Source organism: Delphinapterus leucas, chromosome 6 (genome assembly GCF_059928025.1).
Source record: "Delphinapterus leucas isolate spDelLeu-1000000601 "Yukka" chromosome 6, BTC_Dleu_Yukka2, whole genome shotgun sequence".
NCBI lineage: Eukaryota > Metazoa > Chordata > Mammalia > Artiodactyla > Monodontidae > Delphinapterus > Delphinapterus leucas.
In genome coordinates this window covers 80,016,454-80,035,130 of record NC_143134.1, presented here as the reverse complement: position 1 = coordinate 80,035,130, position 18,677 = coordinate 80,016,454, and the positions used below count along the sequence as shown (strand labels likewise).

The following is an 18,677-nucleotide window of genomic DNA, read 5'->3' as shown; positions in this document are numbered from 1 at the left end:
CATTTTGCATAATTTTAGCTGCAAATTTTCTTTTGCCCATGGTTGCAGTTTAGTTATATTAATTTCCTAAAATGGAAAGTCTTGTTAACTGCCCGGCTGGTATCTAGAGTCAAAATCTGATATACTATGGGGATGGGACCTATAATGAGCAGCAGTTGGGGAAAAAGTAATAATATTGCACCTGGCATTCACTGATTTAAGGCTGGAAGTAAGTAGAAAAGAAAAGAACCAACCAACCATACGTAATAAATACAGAAGAAAGCATTAAACGTCAATACAGTAGAAGCTAATAGACATCTAAAGAGAAATGCTTTGTATATCGCTTTTTATTTGTTTGTTTTGTTTGTTTTGTTTCATGTAAACTAATTGCTCTTAACTCAGAGAGCAAATGTAATTTTTAAAGGCTGGAATAGTAAGGAAAAACAAGCTCGCAATAGCCAAGGCTACCGGCGTTTCTCTGTCCTGCCTATTGACAAAATAACAAGGGTCGCCACACTGCCCCAGATCTTGCTTCTCCTCAAACCCTTCACATGGGGACAGATGAGGTGGCTTCTGATCGTCGATGCAAATGCCTTCTCCTTCCACTTGGCTCCATAGCTGGTTTTACAACTCGGTAGCTCTGTTTCAGATCCTCTCGGTAATTAGAACTCTAAAGTGGCATTTATCTGGGCACCAGGAATACATATTTCAAAGCATGTTACTAAGCATTACCTAGACGTATTCTTTGGTAAGCAATTAAATGCAAGAGTGAGCGAATAGATTCTTTTCTTGGTAAACCAGTACAGTGTTTATAAGAAAAGCCATTTGAAGCTGAGGCGTAAGGAGAAAATTAAATACGGGCTGGACAGAAGTTGTATAGAATATGTCACTTCTGTTAGGAAGCGTTGCACAATATATTAGTTGGAGTCTAGGTTGAATAAGAATGGCTCCCTGTTCAACAGCCTAAAAGTGGAAGCTGTAGAGCAGTTACAGAACATTTGTGTGTAAAATCTTTGAAGTGGGATTGGGTTTGTCTCCGAGGGTCTACTTCACATTAGCCAGGTTAACATATCTAATCTTTACAACAACCCAATGAAGAGAATGTTATTGTCACTTCCATTTTACTGATGAGGAAAGTGAAGCTTTAAGTAACTTGTCCAAAGGCACAAAGGAAGGAGGGAAAGGTTCTGGGGTGTGACTCTGTTTCTAACTTTAACTGGGTTAAAACATGCGTTCTCAGTGGGGTAATATCACCCCCAAGAGAGCAAAAGCATCTTTTTATTTTTATGTGTAAAGCACATACACATGCACACAGAGTACATAAACATAAACAGCATATCTTTGGTATTACAATGTCAGGGAAGGGGCAATTAGGAAAAAAAGTCTAAATTTAAGCTCCTAAGGGGGATGACAGGGTTAAACTATCTCTTTAAAAGTATGCTAACACATATATATGGAATCTAAACAAAAAAAAAAGAAAAGAAAATGGTCAGAAGAACCTAGGGGCAAGACAGGAATAAAGATGCAGACCTACTAGAGAATGGACTTGAGGACACGGGGAGGGGGGAGGGTAAGCTGGGACAAAGTGAGAGAGTGGCATGGACATATATACACTACCAAACGTAAGATAGATAGCTAGTGGGAAGCAGCCGCATAGCACAGGGAGATCAGCTCGGTGCTTTGTGACCACCTAGAGGGGTGGGATAGGGAGGGTGGGAGGGAGGGAGACGCAAGAGGGAAGAGATATGGGGACACATGTATATGTATAACTGATTTACTTTGTTATAAAGCAGAAACTGACACACCAGTGTAAAGCAATTATACTCTAATAAAGATGTTTTAAAAAAAAGTACTTGGTTTTAACAAAAGAAGCATAGCCTTGCTACTCTGATTTTATTTTTGTCTAGTTATAATTTATAATAAGAACAACTTAATATTTATGTGACATCTGATGCTTTGTTCATTCTCCCCCTCCCTGTTTACTGGGCTGTAACATGGCCAGATGTCTGTACTTGCCTCTGAACAGGTGAAATTCCCATTCCCCTCTGATCCTTTGAGAAACTGAACTGATTCTGAGTTGATATTTAGGACGCCGTTCATGTCACAGACATGGATCTCACTGAACCCCTCCCCTGCACTTCTCTTTGCCTCAGGAGAAGAAGTAACTGTCTACAGGCTGGAGGAGAGTTCCCCTTTGAATCTGGATAAAAGCATGTCTTCTTGGTCCCAGCGAGGGAGATCTGCAATGATCCAGGTGTTGTCCCAAGAGGAGATGGATGGTGGCCTCCGCAAAGCCATGAAAGTCATTAGTACCTGGTCTGAGGATGACGTCCTCAAGCCGGGGCACGTTTTCATTGTGAAGTCCTTTCTTCCTGAGGTTGTGCAGGCATGGCGCAAAATCTTCCAGGAGAGTACTGTGCTTCATCTTTGCCTCAGGGTAAGTCAGAGACCCAGAGCCCAGATGGACAGGTGGTCGAAGAAAGGGGATCTGGCTCTATCCTGGTCAAAGGCCATTATGTTTTTGTTTTTTATTTTTTGGTGAATACTTCCTTTATGTATAATATTCATATATCACAGATCATTGATTAGGAAATGTCAAATACCATTGATATGATTAGGGTAGACATACACACATATTGATGTATATACACACATATATATGTATATGTTTATATACATATGTATGTATATATTCACACACATTCATCTATAAAGCCAACATTTTACCTGATGTGAAAACAGAGGCACACCCATCAAGGTCAGAACAAAGCGAGAATGCCCACCATCTCCACCACTATTCAACACATTACTGGAGGCATTAACCAACTCAATTAGACAAGAGAAAACAAAAGTATAAAAACTGGAACAGAAAAAGAATGAAAACTAACTCTGTTTGCAGATGATATGATAGTAATGCTAGAAAACCTGAAGAACTAGTGATAAAAACAACTCAAGCAATAAAAGAAATCAGGAAGGTGGCAAGGTTAATAAAATTAACACACCAAAATTAATAACTTTCATATAAGCAAATAATAACTAGTAGAAGATATTTTGGAAAAGAAAACCCTGTTTACAATAGCAAGAAATTGAAAATGCTTAGAAATAAGTGGAATGTGAAATATTTAAAATCTATATGAAGAAAAATCACTCCTGAAAGATATAAAACTAAATTTGTACAAAGAGAAAGAGAATCCTTAATCTTGATTAGGATGTTCCAACATCATCAAAATATAAGTTCTCTTAAAGTTAATTTATAAATTTAATATTATCCCAATAAAGATTAGCAGATACAAACTACTATATATAAAATAGATAAACAAAGTCCTACTGTATAGCACAGGGAATTATATTCAATATCCTATAATAAGCCATAAAGGAAAAGAATATTAAAAAGAATATATATATGTGTATAATTGAATCTCTTTGCTATACACCTGAAACTAACACAATGTTTTAAATCAACTATACTTCAATTTTTAAAAATCCCAATAAACTCTTTTTTTTTTTTTCTGGAGCTAGACACCTACTTAGAAAGAAAGGGAAAAAATAAAACATACGTACATGTATCTACTTACTCTCGCAAAAGGAAACATAGGAAGGTTAAACCAGAAAGCAGTGAAATAGATTGCCTAAAGGGGTGTGGAGGTGGAAGGCAGGAGGGAAGAGGAGATTAAGATGGAAAAAACAGGGGAAAGAGGACAATTCTCTGAGTATGCCTTTTTAATTTTTTTAATATCTTTATTGGAGTATAATTGCTTTACAATGTTGTGTTAGTTTCTGCTGTACAACAAAGCGAATCAGCTGTACATATACATATATCCCCCATCTCCTCCCTCTTGAGCCTCCCTCCCACCCTCCCTATCCCACCCCTCTAGGTCATCACAAAACATCGAGCTGATCTCCCTGTGCTATGTGGCTGCTTCCCACTAGCTATCTGTTTTACATTTGGTAGTGTCTATATGTCCATGCCACTCTCTCACTTCGTCCCAGCTTCCCCTTCCCCCACTTTGTCCGTAGGTCCGTTCTCTACATCTGCCTCTTTATTCCTGCCCTGCCACTAGGTTCATCAGTACTGTTGTTTTAGATGAAGGCCATTATCTTCAACCCAAAGGATAGCCTATTCTTTTTTGGAGGTGGTGGTATATTGTTATTTTTGGCTTTAGCTCTTGGAGTGCGTAGTGGTGGAAGCTGAATAAGGCTGAAAATCACACTTGGGTGGCCTCTAGTAATTCTGTGATCATTAATTAGTAGGCATCTGACAGCAAACCAATATTTTTATCAATGTTCCCTATTTTGCAGGAAATTCAACAACAAAGAGCTGCTCAAAAACTGATCTATACCTTCAACCAAGTGAAACCACAAACCATTCCCTACACTCCAAGGTGAGGAAATATTTGGCACCCTGGCCCTTCATCTTATGTAGGAATTTCTGTCAATTTCTTCTCACCCCTGTTAGTCACGAAAAATACCAGACCCACGGGGAAGTTCCCCATGACCTTAACTTTGGTTTCTTCCTTACGTAGTTCTCAGAGACAGTAAAAAGAGAATTAGACATCCTAGGTATGTTTTGGCTTAAATTGCTGAATTTATGTGAGTAGAAAAGAGAAGATCAAGCAGAGGCCGTGACTAACCTCTCAATTACGAAAGCAGGCAGATCCCGGGTGTAGTTACTAATGTCCAGAAACATTATGGTAGAAAAACACTTCTATTTTAAGCATAGTTTCTTCTGTTATCTTACAGAAATTAGGAACCTTAAAGGAGTGAACTCTTTTTACTTTCACTTGAGTGTTTCCATACACTTGTATTTATTTAGCAAGACAGATCATAGTTTGGTGCTGAGGACTTACAGTAAAGTTTTACTGTCTCATTTACAAGGAACTTCATAGAGCAAGACAAGAAAAGTTGAATCCAGTACTCTTTATAAAAGAGTTCCTCAGAAAGAAGGGAGGTGGGTAAACGTGGGGAAAACTCCCAATCTTTGCATTCCATTCTTTCAGTAGAAAGGCAAAGGCATGTGCATTGAGGCTGCTGGGACTAGAGTTAGGTCATCTCCCCTGGTGCTCTCTGTTCAGTAATATAAGTCCCACCTTTGCTGCCTTTCGGGGAATCAATGGCCTCTTCCCACCCTCCCTCGCCATAGGTTCCTGGAAGTTTTCTTAATCTACTGCCATTCAGCCAAGCAGTGGTTGACCATTGAGAAGTACATGACTGGGGAGTTCCGGAAGTACAACAACAACAACGGTGATGAAATTGCCCCCAGCAGCACCTTGGAGGAGCTGATGTTGGCTTTCTCTCACTGGACCTATGAGTATACTCGGGGAGAGCTGCTGGTTTTAGATCTGCAAGGTGATTGATAGCTGAGGATTTGATACAACAAGCATGAGGCAAAGTTCAGGAAACAGTGACCAGGGATTGCTTTCTCAATGTCATTGTCACCTACATTTTTTTTTTTTTTTTTGCGGTACGCGGGCCTCTCACTGTTGTGGCCTCTCCCGTTGCGGAGCACAGGCTCCGGACGCACAGGCTCAGCGGCCATGGCTCACGGGCCCGGCCGCTCCGCGGCATGTGGGATCTTCCTGGACCGGGGCACGAACCCGCGTCCCCTGCATCGGCAGGCGGACTCTCAACCACTGCGCCACCAGGGAAGCCCCTGTCACTTACATTTGACCCCAGCTCTTTCTTTACTCAAAGCCATAGTTAAGGCCTTTCAGTGGAGACATTCCTTGGCAGTATGTACCTTTTTTTTTTTTTTTAAACAGGAGATGATATCTGTTTTCTGAATTTATTTATTGTTTGTGGAACTGTTCTAAGTGGGAGGAGCCAGAGAGGTGTCCCGAGAGATCATGCAAGTACCAGGACGGGTAACGTATGCTCCATCTAGCTTTGAAGGGAGGTGGCACCATTTACTTCAGAGACGTAGTACAGGGATGACCGTGGGCACCTACTGTGCGGTTTCTCACCTATAGATCAAGAGGAAAATATAGGCAGATGATTAGCTGCCCAGAATTCGAAGTCACCTACAATGTTAAACGGGCAACGAGTTTTATACCCAACTTTCCAGTTTTATGGCCTTTCTTTGAACTTATGTTCACAATAACACTTAGGCATGCATTTATACACACAGGAAAGTTTAAATTCTGGTCATTTCTCATGATTTTGAGCTCAGTATTTTAGCAGTTTATAGTTTAGCTTGTTCTCTTTGCTGTGTACCTTGATATAAGAGTTCACAAAAGTATAAACTCAGTCTGTGAAAGGCAACTTAGTGCACTCTTATTTAATGGAAGCCTTTGATCAATGCATCTTTCTACTCTCAACACCTCACATGTGACTTATAATCCTGCAGCAGGAAACAGAGTATCTCTAGCAGGCTTTCCTTGCAGGGACAGAACGAAATATGTATTAAGGTCAAAGTTTAGTCCCTGGGCTCACTGACTGGGGCTTTGGTTTTAAATAAGGGATTTAGCCCAGGCACTTTCATAGAAGTTATCTCATTTAATCCCAGAAGCAGCACCTTGAGGTAGATATTATGGGGACTTTAGGCCCAGAAAGTTTAAATAACTTGCCCAAGGTTGCACAGCGGCTTAAGCGGAAGCCAAGATGCAGACTTAAGCTGGTTTGACCATCCATGTTCTTTCCTTTTCACTGTTCTGTCTTTTATTTCTCTATAAGTTTCATAGCCATAGGACATTACCATGTTCTGGTTCATTTAAAATGATAGGGCCTTTTCCTTGTCCTCTCTGACTTTCCCATCTCTCCACACCTGGGATTCTGTGCTGAAAGCCAGGCTTGGAGGATGGAGACAGTCGAGATGAACAGGCAATCCTGGGACATCGTGAGCAATGCACACTAAGACTGCAAACCCATTTTGATTGAAATTTCTGTCACATGCTCAAGGGTGTGTGTGTATATATATATATATATATATATATATATATATATATATATATATATATATATATATATATACACTTTTCAAACTACACATAAGTCCTTCTGTCCTTTCAGATCTATGCTGTTCACAAGGTGTGAATTATATTTCTAACCCTCAAACACAATATTTCAGGAAGCAATATAAACAAAGTTAAAACAGTCAATATGATTCAGCTTTTAAACCAGCAAGTACAGTATGATCCATGTAAACCCAGCACACTGATGCCCAAGGCTGCTTTTGTAGCTCATGTTGGGGAAAGGTTGATTGTTTTCATCTATACTTGAGTGTCTGTGCTTTGAGTTTTGGGTAGAGATGTTTAAAAAGTAAAAAACAAACAAAAAAACAAGGAAAAACTTGAAGGAATTAATGATGACTCTTCAGTGTGTTTTTGTTTAATGATGTTTATATTTGGGGATTTTTATGTCTCTTAGTAAATCCAAAGTGACATTAAACAGAACAAACACTGCATTAATAGTCTTGGGGGAAAAAAGGAATTAACTTTATTTTTTTACTGGGCAATTATGTGAATTGCAGAAATAGACCACTCCAAATAAACGATGTGAAAACATTGACCTTCAAAGGAGGGAAGAGTGGACATCATAGAATGAACATGAAGAAATTGAGATACTTATCGGAGAGTTTTGCCAATTGGTTAGCCCTGAATTTATGGAAGAACAAGAATCCTATAATAGTAGTTACAAGCAGTTATATTACTACTGCTACTAGCTAACATTTACTAAATAGTTATTTTGTGTCAGTCACTCCGTTAGAGGCTTATGTGCATTAATATGTTTAATCCAAGCCAGGTTGGAAAGGAAAAATGGGAGAATATAATGTATTCTTAAAATATCATAATAGTTTTCAGTTCAGTTATGTTTTACATTTAATTGATTAGTATTTTTAGTCTTTGGAGCGATGATGTGCGTTGTCTGGGTGGCAGGGAGTGGAGACTGAAAGACGAATTAGCTGCAGTTAGGAGAGGCCCTGTCGTCAGGGTCCTGGGGGCTGAGTCCTGGCTCCACCGTGAATTAGCTGCATGACCAGGGGGCAACCACCTTGAGTCCCACTTCCCTCATTTGTAATAATAATGGTAAATAATGTTAGGCACTTAACTCAGAGGGCTGTTAAGGGGCTGAAATTAAGCAAGTTCCTGACACAGTGAATGTTAGTTACTGTTGTTAGTATTAGTCTCTGTGTGGCTTGTTAAAATGGAAGTTAATCTTCAGTTGTGGGTAGTCTACTCTTAGCTGTGTGGTCCTGGTGATACTTGAGGGAGATCCCAGCTTTGGCCTCTGTAGAGTGAAGCCCTGATCTGCTTGCTGTGCTTCCTATTGCTTTGAGGGAAAGAAGGAATGAGAAACACCCCGGCAGTTTATTCTTTCAGTTTCTTCTTTTCTTCTCTTTACTTTCTTCCAAGGGAGTGCCAATCATTAACCCAGGAGCTACCACATCAGGCCAGGAAGCTGAACTCTAGGGAGAGGCTTGACTAATCCCTGATCACATGTAATTATACTGTAGTCTTCCAGTCTCCTTCCATTTAAAAATCTGACACGTGAGAGCCTGAATCGTCATCATTATATGTGAAATCCAATATTTAGTTTCCAGCAATAGGAATGAAAAACAATTGTATGTCAAATTACAGTGGTCTGTGGCGTGTTGTTTTTTTTAAGCTCACTATTTTTTTTCAAATAACTTTTGGAGATATTAATTTTTTATTCAACAAAGCAGTTTCCGGGATAAGTCAGCATTAGCATCAGCATCTGCTGCTACAAGGAAGGTGACTTCTTTCCATTGACGTAGAAGTTCACTGATGCATCCCAAGGCGACTGGAATCAGAACGTAGGTCTCTGAGTTTCTCATAAGGGCGTGCTATGTATTGCCTGTACATGGGCATTTACTCTGTTAATGCCAGTAAAGAGATAGCACTGGAATTTTTAGATCTTAAAATGTCTTATTGTCTTTCATGTTTTCCAAATATCTACGTACGTGGGTAGGATGGGCACCTATGTTAAAGTTTGCCAATTGGGTGACTCCTGTGTAGCCCGGAGAGGCTGGGGTGGTAGTAGTGGGTGTGGTGGTGCAGCATGATTGGTTCTCTGAACCGCTTTCTTTTTTTAACTCATTGGAATGCCCCTTCTGCCATTCAAGGGTCCCAAAAGATGTTTTTAGTAGTTAAGCTTTGAGCTGTCAGATTGGGTTTAGGGATATAAAGGTTTGTAGAAACTCTTTACCCTCAGTCTTATAGGAGGTTCTATTCATTAGGAAATAGTACTTTAGGAAAGTGAGATAATCAGAACATGATTTTACCAGTGGTAAGAAAATAGAATTTTACTTCACAAGAGCTCTCGATAGAATAAAGACAATAAAAATAGCAGTTGACATGTTTCAGCTTCTTCTGGATCAGACCTTTTGCTAAGCAGTTTGTATATGCTAGTTCATGTAATCCTCTCAGTAACCGTATAGGATAAGGCCTGTGATTATCCACACTTTCAGGTGATACAGTTGAGACTCAGAGAGATTAAAGAAGGTGTCCAGATCACACAACTAGGGAGTGATGGGGCTGTGAGTGGGACCCAGATCCTTTGACTTCTGCCTATTTAACAGGCTACAAGACTGAAAGTAAATGGGAGCTGATGTGATTTTGATAGACTTTTTTTTCCCCTATAAAACCTCCTATTCCACAATTCTTTAAGTATTGTGCATATTTCAGCTTAAATTTACAGTTTACTCAGACGTCAGCCTAAAGCTTTCATCACTGCTGGGAATTGTATGCATAAAGTCATGTCTGAGCTTAAATGTGTGGAGGATTTGTAGCTTTTAGTCTCTCTATTGGTGGTACATGGGCTGTCTGTTTGTTGTTTATTTACTACATAGTTAAACATAGTTGTTCTGTTTATTTGCTACATGTTTCCTGTATAGTTAGGGTCTTGTTAGGCTGTTCCTTTTTATATCTGTAATGAGAAAAGCATAAAGAGCCCAGCCTATTCATATGACTTTTTCTTTAAAAAGCAAAGCACATTTTGCACACTGCCCCTTGAGCCTGTGTTTCAGACTTATTTTTCCTTTCTCTATTCAAAATCAGTGTACAAAGAGATTCTAAGCCAAGCGTTCTGAAAGGGGCTCTGGGTAGAATTCAGAAGATCTGTGTACTTTGATGAAAAAACAAATTAAAATTATACCTAGGGGCTTCCCTGGTGGCGCAGTGGTTAGAAATCCGCCTGCCAATGCAGGGGACACGGGTTCGAGCCCAGGTCCGGGAAGATCCCACATGCCGCGGAGAAACTAAGCCCGTGAGCCACAACTACTGAGCCCACGTGCCACAACTACTGCAGCCCGCGTGCCTAGAGCCTGTGCTCTGCAACAAAGAGAAGCCACCGCAGTGAGAAGCCCGCACACCGCAACAAAGAGTAGCCCCCACTCGCCGCAACTAGAGAAAGCCTGTGCACAGCAACGAAGACCCAATGCAGCCAATAAATAAATACATTTATTAAAAAATAAAATTACACCTTTATTTCATTAACCTATAGCTGAAATTCATCATTTCCTTCAGTTATAACGGAGACGACAGATCACAGTGGCATTAGCAGTACCCGTGACTGTTTGCAATAGCAGTTACAGGTATTAACATAGCACATTGCAGTGTTGGCAGATATGTCAAAATACTGGTTGTACTTATTCCTTGTTGGATGTTATAGTGTTATTAGACTTGTGCTTGATCCTGTTATTTAACATACTAATAAAGAAGCACGTGTATTGCAGTACAATTTAAAAAATATTTTGATCACTGTATTTCAGTATCATTACTTTCCTTTGTAATCTTATGTATTCAAACTATACATTTAAAAACATTATTTTGAGAAGGGGGTACCTTAGCTTCATCAGACTGCCAAAAGGGTCATGACCCAAAAAAGGTTTAAAACCCCCTACTTAAGTTATTTTCCTAAGGAAGTCAGTTTCTCAGGGGAATGGTCTATAAACTATAAGGATTACCTTTTCTTGTGAAAGGTTTAACATATGGTAAAACATACAGAACATAGTAAAAATCTTTCTTTTTTAAAGTAGTGGTTAGAAAATGTGTTGTTTTTTTTTAACAAATAGAAATATACAATAATGTTATACATTTTATTTGATTTTTAAATAAATTTCCCACAAGGTTGGTCTCTTCCAAGGCAAGAGGACCAGTGCTGACTAGAGGACGATCTCAGACATTGTCGGCTTATGCCCACATGGTGCATTCACCTGTCTGACTGGCTCACCTGTGAAATGCTGCCTTTGGAAGTCAGTCTCACCACCATTCGCATTTTATAACAGATTCACTTTGGTGTTGATCCCTGTTTTGATAAATGTTAGTTTTATATGACACGTTATCCTTTTATGCATTGGTGCCATTTTTTAAGAAGTAAAATTTATTGAAGGATCACATACATTCAGGAAATTACACACAGCATGAGGGTACATCTTAAAGAATTTCCACAACTGAACATGTGTGTGTAACCAGCACCCAGATCAAGCATGTGGGGTGTTTGTATTCTTCTGTTTATAAACGCTCTCTCTCTCTCTCTCTCTCTCTATATATATATATATATACATGGCATTTGATATGTGTCGTTGATGGAGCGGAGGTGGTACCTGCAGAAGCACACAGCACCTTGCACCTTTCTGAGCACTGATGGACTCCATCTAGGGAGACCACGGGCTAGGGGGAAGGACACACGCTTTGGCTTAGCTTCAATCCTGTCAACGACCTCTTGTGGTCTGTACAACCTCTGACAAGCTGCTTAATCTCTTTGAACATCAATGTACTCATTGGTAAAATGAGGCTGTGAGGATGCTAGTACTTTTCTTTCACGATTGCCAAGAATTAGAAAAAATAAAATTAGAAGAAATAAAATTAGAATGTCTAGTATGTACAAGTGGTAAATGAATGACGGATGCTATTATCAGGAACTGTGAACGCAACACAAAAACACTTTTGTAGCCTAGTGGTTTATTGCAGCATAATAGAGGGGGTTGCGGGAGACAGGGCATCAACTAAAGTTTTCAAACTTGCCTGGACAATTTAGTAGAGTTAATTCACATAATGTTGAGTTTACTGCAGGGTGGAAAGAAGGTAGGTATAAGAAAGAATTTTAAATTTGGTTATTATTTTCTTGAATTTCTGAGAAAATGAAATTCCCCATTTGGTAAATGAATTTTCTTTTTCTTTGGAGGTGTTGGAGAAAATTTGACAGATCCATCTGTTATAAAACCTGAAGAAAAACAGTAAGTTAATTTATCATTTAGAAAATTGCATTTAACACATTGTACATGGTTTCTTAAAAATAATTTTTAAACATTTCTATATCTTGCCTAGATCCTAGAAAGGTTTTGATGTCCCTTTTATCTATATCTGTATCTATATCTATATCTAAGAATATCTACATCCAAATACAATACAATAAAATACAATAAGATTTTAAAGAATGCATAGATTAGGAAATAGGGGCAAAAAGAAAATAAGGAAATAAAATAAGATTAAATCTGGGGTTGTTAGTACACAAAAATGGAAACTATGTATAAAGACCAATGCAGTGGGCAGAACTTTCTTGCAAATTTGCCTCTGAGTTTTCTAGTGGCCCAGACAAAAGAGAAATATGGGTAAATTCAGCCTCCTTAGGCTTTGACATGAAAACAATTAATGTCATAGGAGAAGCACAGTTTCCTTTGTTGTCATCACAGTGGAGTCATTGCATCTTATCATGGGCACTGTCTTCCATTACATGCCTATAAAACGAAAGCTGAGGGCATGAAGTGTGGTATTCAGTAACAGCAAATCTATGAGAGGACAAAACGGTGGGGCTTAAATATGGAGCCATCAGATTGTTAATTCAGGACTGAAGTGTAAATTATATAGAAGGATGAGTCATCTGCCTATCCTTTGAATTCCCATGGGCATTTTATCCCATAAGCAGGCTTTTGGGAAGACTTGGCAGTAGAGGAGGTGGTATTCTTCTGTTAAAGGTGGAGTAAAAAGAAGAGATGGTGATGATTAAGGGAGGATCAACATGGCAGATGACAGTGGTTTTCAAACATGAGCTTTCATCATAGTCACCAGGAGAGCTTGTTAAAACACAGATTGCTGCCCCCTACCCCCAGCCTTTGATTACCCCGGTTTCTGATTCAGTGGGTTTGGGATGGGCCCAAATAATGTAACAAGTTCCCAGATGATTCTAATTCTGCTGGCCTAGTGCCCACACTTTGAGAAATGCTAGCATACAAAATTCTAATTTCTTAGTTGTCCTAAGTGTCTATACTTGGCCCCTGGGTTGTAAAACACACACACACACACACACACACACACACACACACACACATATAATTATGTAAGTGGGCAATTCATATATGATGAAATCTGAAACTTTTACTTCCCTCCTATTGGACGCATATTGTAAATATTCACTGCTTTAATGCTCTGTTCTTTTACTGAACAATTTAATCTAAATATGGTACCATTTGTAGGCGTCTATGCAAAGAGGTATATCTAAAAGTGTATTAGCTACCCTGTGAACTAAGAGAGATAGAGAAGATAAAGGTGAGCCATGTTGCTCCTGTGAATCCAAATCTCATGATATTTGACCATGGAGTTCATGTTGTAACCCTTAGGGTACAGATAAAGGCTTTGTTATTTTTCACTTTAGCAGAGTTGAAGTGTTTTTGGCTAAAAATACATATTATTTCTTCAGCGGCCCAGTGTGCCCAAGGGTTTTTAGTAGGAACCTGTATTACAAGTACTTCCTTTATAATTTGGCAGTGAAATTTTTTTTTGCATATAAAATGGATCAAGTTGATGTATACTCTATCATTTATTAAATTTTGACCTTGGTATATATATGTAATATGACCTGAATATTTCCAACTTTTAGGATTCTAAGAAGATTATATTATTCCTCTTGACAGTTGAGTATTTAACTGCATTCTATAGGCCAGTGGGTCTCAATTTCTATTAGGGTCACCTACGGAACTTAAAAAAAAAAATGCTGCTCAGAATTAGCATCAAGTCAGAATCTCAGAGTATAGGACCCTGATGTCTGTATTTTTCAAAAATTCCCCATGTGATTCTAATGGACAGTCAGGGTTGGGAGCCTCTGTCTTATGTCAAACTTTATTTTTTATGACTTGAGGATGTCATAAACTTTGGAAGCTGATAGATTGGTATCACTGTAGCCTGCCTGGTTTTGTGGGGTCACCTAATTTTGGGTGCAGTTGGTCTTCATGGTGAAGATAATAAGTATTATTTTCTCACAATGTGGTGAATTACATCAATCAGTTCAATGAGGCTCACATTTTGGGATGCCATCTATTTGTTAAACTTTTGCTACGCAAAGCATGGGCCATGAACAAATAGCATTAGCATCACCTGGGAGATTGTTAGAACAGAGACTCTCAAGACCCCCCCTAGACTTCCTGAATAGAATCTCAATTTTCATAAGATCTTCAGGTGTTTTGGTATAAATTAAAGTTTGAGAAGCAAGTGCTTTCACATGTTGTTTTATTCTTAACAACAACCTTGGAAGGAAGTGTCTTCAATCCCAGTTCACAAATGAGAAAACTGAAGCTCAGTGGAGATGGCAACTAGCCTATGAGGAGAAGGGGGTCAATGAAAGGGAATGATCCTCTACCAAAAGGAAAGATGTTTTGTGGTGCAAATTCTGATATTGTCTCTAATGCCTTTTGTCTCTTAACTTTCCCCAACCTTTTGCACATGAAGACAAAGTCATCAGACCTGCTCCCCCAAATGCTTTCTGGCCACTTAACTTGGTTCCTCAGGTCATTGACCTTCAGTGGAGGCTGCCTCAGTGTTATTGGTAGTTTGGGATTGCACCTTTGTTTTCACTTACTGCCTTGATGGTTTTGGGCATTTGACAAGTATGAAATGATAATGATGATGATGAGATGTTCTTTAGTAAATCTCTGTGCACATGGCACTAATTAGCATTTCCTTGAGGGTGGAACCAAGCTGTCTCCTGCTCTCCTGTGCTGTGAAAAATCTGGAAAACGGTTGTATATTTTTTCAAACGTTGTTATCTGAGACTGCAAGGCTGTAGGCATGGCGTATGAATGTCCCTACAACCCTTCTTCACTCTCCCCTGCACAGGGAGTGGTCGAATGCCTGATACATACATATTATAGTAATTTTGATTCTTTTGTCTTAACTTTAACAAAGCTCATAGAGGGAAACAATTTTGCTTACAGTTTTTATCTGAGAATCAATGTTACATTTCTAAGTTGGGAACTTTCATGCTTTACTGGGGGGAAGGAAATGGCAGCGTGGAATGCAAAGGAGTGAAATATTCCAATAGGGTCATGCCAGAGAGACGATAAAAGGAATTCTTCAGTTTTAATGACTAAAATAACGCCTTCATTTTTCACTTTATCAGCATCATAGAGTTCCAGTACTAAATATTGCGTGCTTCTATTTCTTTGCCATATTTGGTTTCACCTTATAGAAGTGGTTCCTTACCAGATGGATTGAAAGAGGAATAGTTAACAGAGGCAGCTTATGCAGCCTGGTAAATACCACCAGAGCCGTATTTTGTAAGGGCGATTGAGTGACCAGGAAAGTTAATCCTGGGTGTCTGTTCACGTTGTCTTCCCAAGAGATTTCCTCCACCTACTCGCCTCAGAGCAAAGAGGCAATCTGAGATGAAACTGACATCAGCCCTCATTCTGAGCTTGGCACATCTTCAGAGCAGCTACTGTTATTCTGCCAAAAGGAAGTGGAAATTGAGATAAATGTTTCAATACTCAGATGGAAAAGTCCATTTTTACACCACATCCCTTTTGAAAAACCGCATTCCTTAGAAGCGAAATTTATTGTTTCCTTTTGTGATAGTTTGCTTTTCTTTTTTCTTAAGACGTGGTATTTAAGAGCAGTAATTGAGTTCAGATTTTAAAATGTGCTGTTTCCCACTCTGCATGTCATTAAAATATTAGCTTTCATAAAGTTTCTTTGGAAGTGTTTCTGGTGTGCTCTATTCCTTGGTGTGTAGAGTGTCAGCCGAAGAATAATGGTTGTGAATGATCAAATAATGGATGAACGTTGATCCTAAAATCTGCTAAGGATCTATTATAATTATAGAGTGTTAAAAATGTGCCTAAAATATACTGATTTACTTCCACAAAATCATCATCTCCTAGTTGTCTTATCTTTTCACAAAGAGCCCAGCTATGGCAGTTTGCAGGGTAGAAGTAGCTATCAAAAGAGCCATGAATACTGGGTTTCGGGTTTTGTCGGGCTTTTGTGTTTGAGGACATTGGTTATTTTCAGAAAAGTATGTGGGTTTGAAACAATGCATATCAATTTTTTCAGAAGGGGTGTTCCAATACCAAGTTTATTTTACTTTATACTTACCTTTCGGGTATTCTAGTAGACCAGTTGGTAATGAATGTCATTCTCTCACCTCATATGCATTAAAAAGGGTCTCACTGTATTTTGTTTTAATGTGGTACATAGAAAATTCACTTTTCTATCAGATTAGCGTGGAAATGAGTTTCACAGTAGGTCTTGGAGTTGGGTACAAAGATTGAAGTGCATTTGAATTTTAAATTTGCAAACCTAACATTGTTGCTTCCCCAAAGTGCTCTGTTCTTTGTTGGCTCCTTCAAGTTTACTGGGTTACTATGGGATACTGTTCGGTATCTCAGAGAATCCTAGTTGAGCTCCTTTTTGTGAGCTGTGATCTAATTGATATTCTGATATTTCCTCTAGATCAAGAGGAATGGTGTTTGGACCAGCCAATTTAGGGGAAGATGCAATTAGAAACTTCATTGCAAAACATCGTTGCAACTCCTGCTGCCGGAAGCTCAAACTCCCGGGTATGCCCCCAAACGATTCTATTTTTCTCTAAGTAAATCTCTCATTGAACAACATCCATTGTAACCTGGGATAGAGTAGGAAATCTTAATCACATTTTTATCTCATTCGCAGTTGAGGCCTGACTTTCTGACTGCAAATTTTTCAAGTCTCTAAAGGGATTAAAAGGACAGGGATTTACTTCAGGTTCTGCCAAAATGTGATAAAACAACATTGGGCCCAATACTTGTCACAGTCTCTCCAAGGGAAAAGTTCCTCCTACTTAATTGGGGCAAAATTGGACAGAGGCAGGTCTCTGTTCCCTGCCCCGCCCCCTCCCCTTTGGGTCTTGAGTGGTGCCCACAGAGTTTCTATTCTATTCTTATTTACTCATTGGACACTTGAGAGGGTGTGGCATGGAGGGAAATAACAGCTATCAATTAAAGTAGTGCTTTTCACTATAAAAACCTGCCACTTTCAACATACATCACAAGGTATATTTTAAAAATCTGATTAGATAATATGGCACACTTTCTCTGAAACTAATAGAGTCAGCACAGAAAAATATTTCTAACATAAAAGTAAGCGACTGGAGGTTTGTGTCCCCCAGATTGGCAGCCCCAGCTCTGCTGCATTTTTTCCTTTTATCTCAGAAGGGATGCTTTATGTCTGTCTCAGCTTGCTCACTAATTTTCTAAGGTTGCGCCACACTTGTCCTTAGAATGGAATTTCACGTCTTTTAAGCTGAGTAGCCCTTCCAGCCTTATCATAAATGATCAAAACCTGAATTGGAAATCAGTAATATCCATTGTAACCTGGGATGGAGTAGGTGTAAATTTACAACAAAGAAAGGCACTTTCTAATCTTGTTGGAGTTAGAGGTAGGAGTTGCCCTTGTGGGCACGAGGTAGCAGAAGACTGGGGTGTGGAGCAGATTCCAGTTCCTGTAGGAAATAGCTTATTAGCCAGGGGTGGTGGCGGTGGGGACATCAGACTGGAGCAGTACAGACAGGAGGGGTCTCGATGTCTTCTTGGAGCTGCCCAGGACTCCTTCTCACAAACCACCCAGAAGAACTGGGCAAAGAGATCAGTCCATAGCACATTGGCCAAGCTGCCCACTGGCCTCCTCTGGTCAGAAGGAGCCCAGGAAGGAGAGGGGGCTGGGCTGAGTGGCATCCAGGCCCCCAGGTAAGGGCCCTGTGGGAGGCAGGAGCTGACACATATCTCCATCCCGTGATTGCAGGCTGGAGTCCAGCCCATTAACTCAGCATCCTCAGGCGCTGACCTCTTCCCAGGAGTGATTCATTGTTTCCTGGGCAGGGCAGCTTCTCATTCTTGATCAGGGACTGTATCTGGTCAGCCAGGAGAAAGGGGGCCTTGAGGCATAACTCACTGCTTCCATCCAGTTAGCTCTTCCGTATGGTTAAGATTTCCTCCCTCCCTCACTTCCTTTCTTCCTTTCGTTCTTTCCCTACCACGGTGGCTTTTGAGTAATTCAGTAATTCCTCCATTTCTGGACCTAATCCTTGCTTCCTTTCTAAACCTTAGTTAACACATTTAAATGGAGATAAAAAAAATATCCTCATTTACTTGAACATTTGGTAATTTGAATTTTAAAAAGTTTAGCTCGGAAAACAGGATTGGGGTGATTTTTCTTTTTGTTTATGTTTTACTTTTTTTTTCTTTTCTTTTCTTTTTTTTTTTTTTTTTTAACAGAGGCAGTTCAGGATAGTATAAAAGCATGGGATTCATAGGTTGAGCTCACATCCCAGAAATGCTTTTTGCTAGTTTTGTGACCTTGGCCCTCATTCTCATCTGTAAGCTGGGGATAATAGCACCTATCTCATAAATTTGGCGTGAGGGTTGAAGTGATGTAATTACTGTTGGTTAGTATTAAACTATAATATGTATTAGTTTTATGTCCAGATAATCCCCA

At 39.4% G+C, this 18,677-nt stretch overlaps 1 protein-coding gene across 1 annotated transcript in view; it reads left to right on the top strand.

The window, feature by feature from the left end:
- The window catches only part of TRPM6 (transient receptor potential cation channel subfamily M member 6), a 181,140-nt gene that overhangs the window by 117,954 nt on the left and 44,509 nt on the right, over positions 1-18,677 (top strand). Inside the window, exons 34-38 of the mRNA XM_022573494.2 lie at positions 2,133-2,416; positions 4,279-4,361; positions 5,120-5,325; positions 12,121-12,172; positions 16,659-16,765. Coding sequence (XP_022429202.2) covers positions 2,133-2,416; positions 4,279-4,361; positions 5,120-5,325; positions 12,121-12,172; positions 16,659-16,765 — 732 coding nt within the window. The remainder of the gene's footprint in view (positions 1-2,132; positions 2,417-4,278; positions 4,362-5,119; positions 5,326-12,120; positions 12,173-16,658; positions 16,766-18,677) is intronic.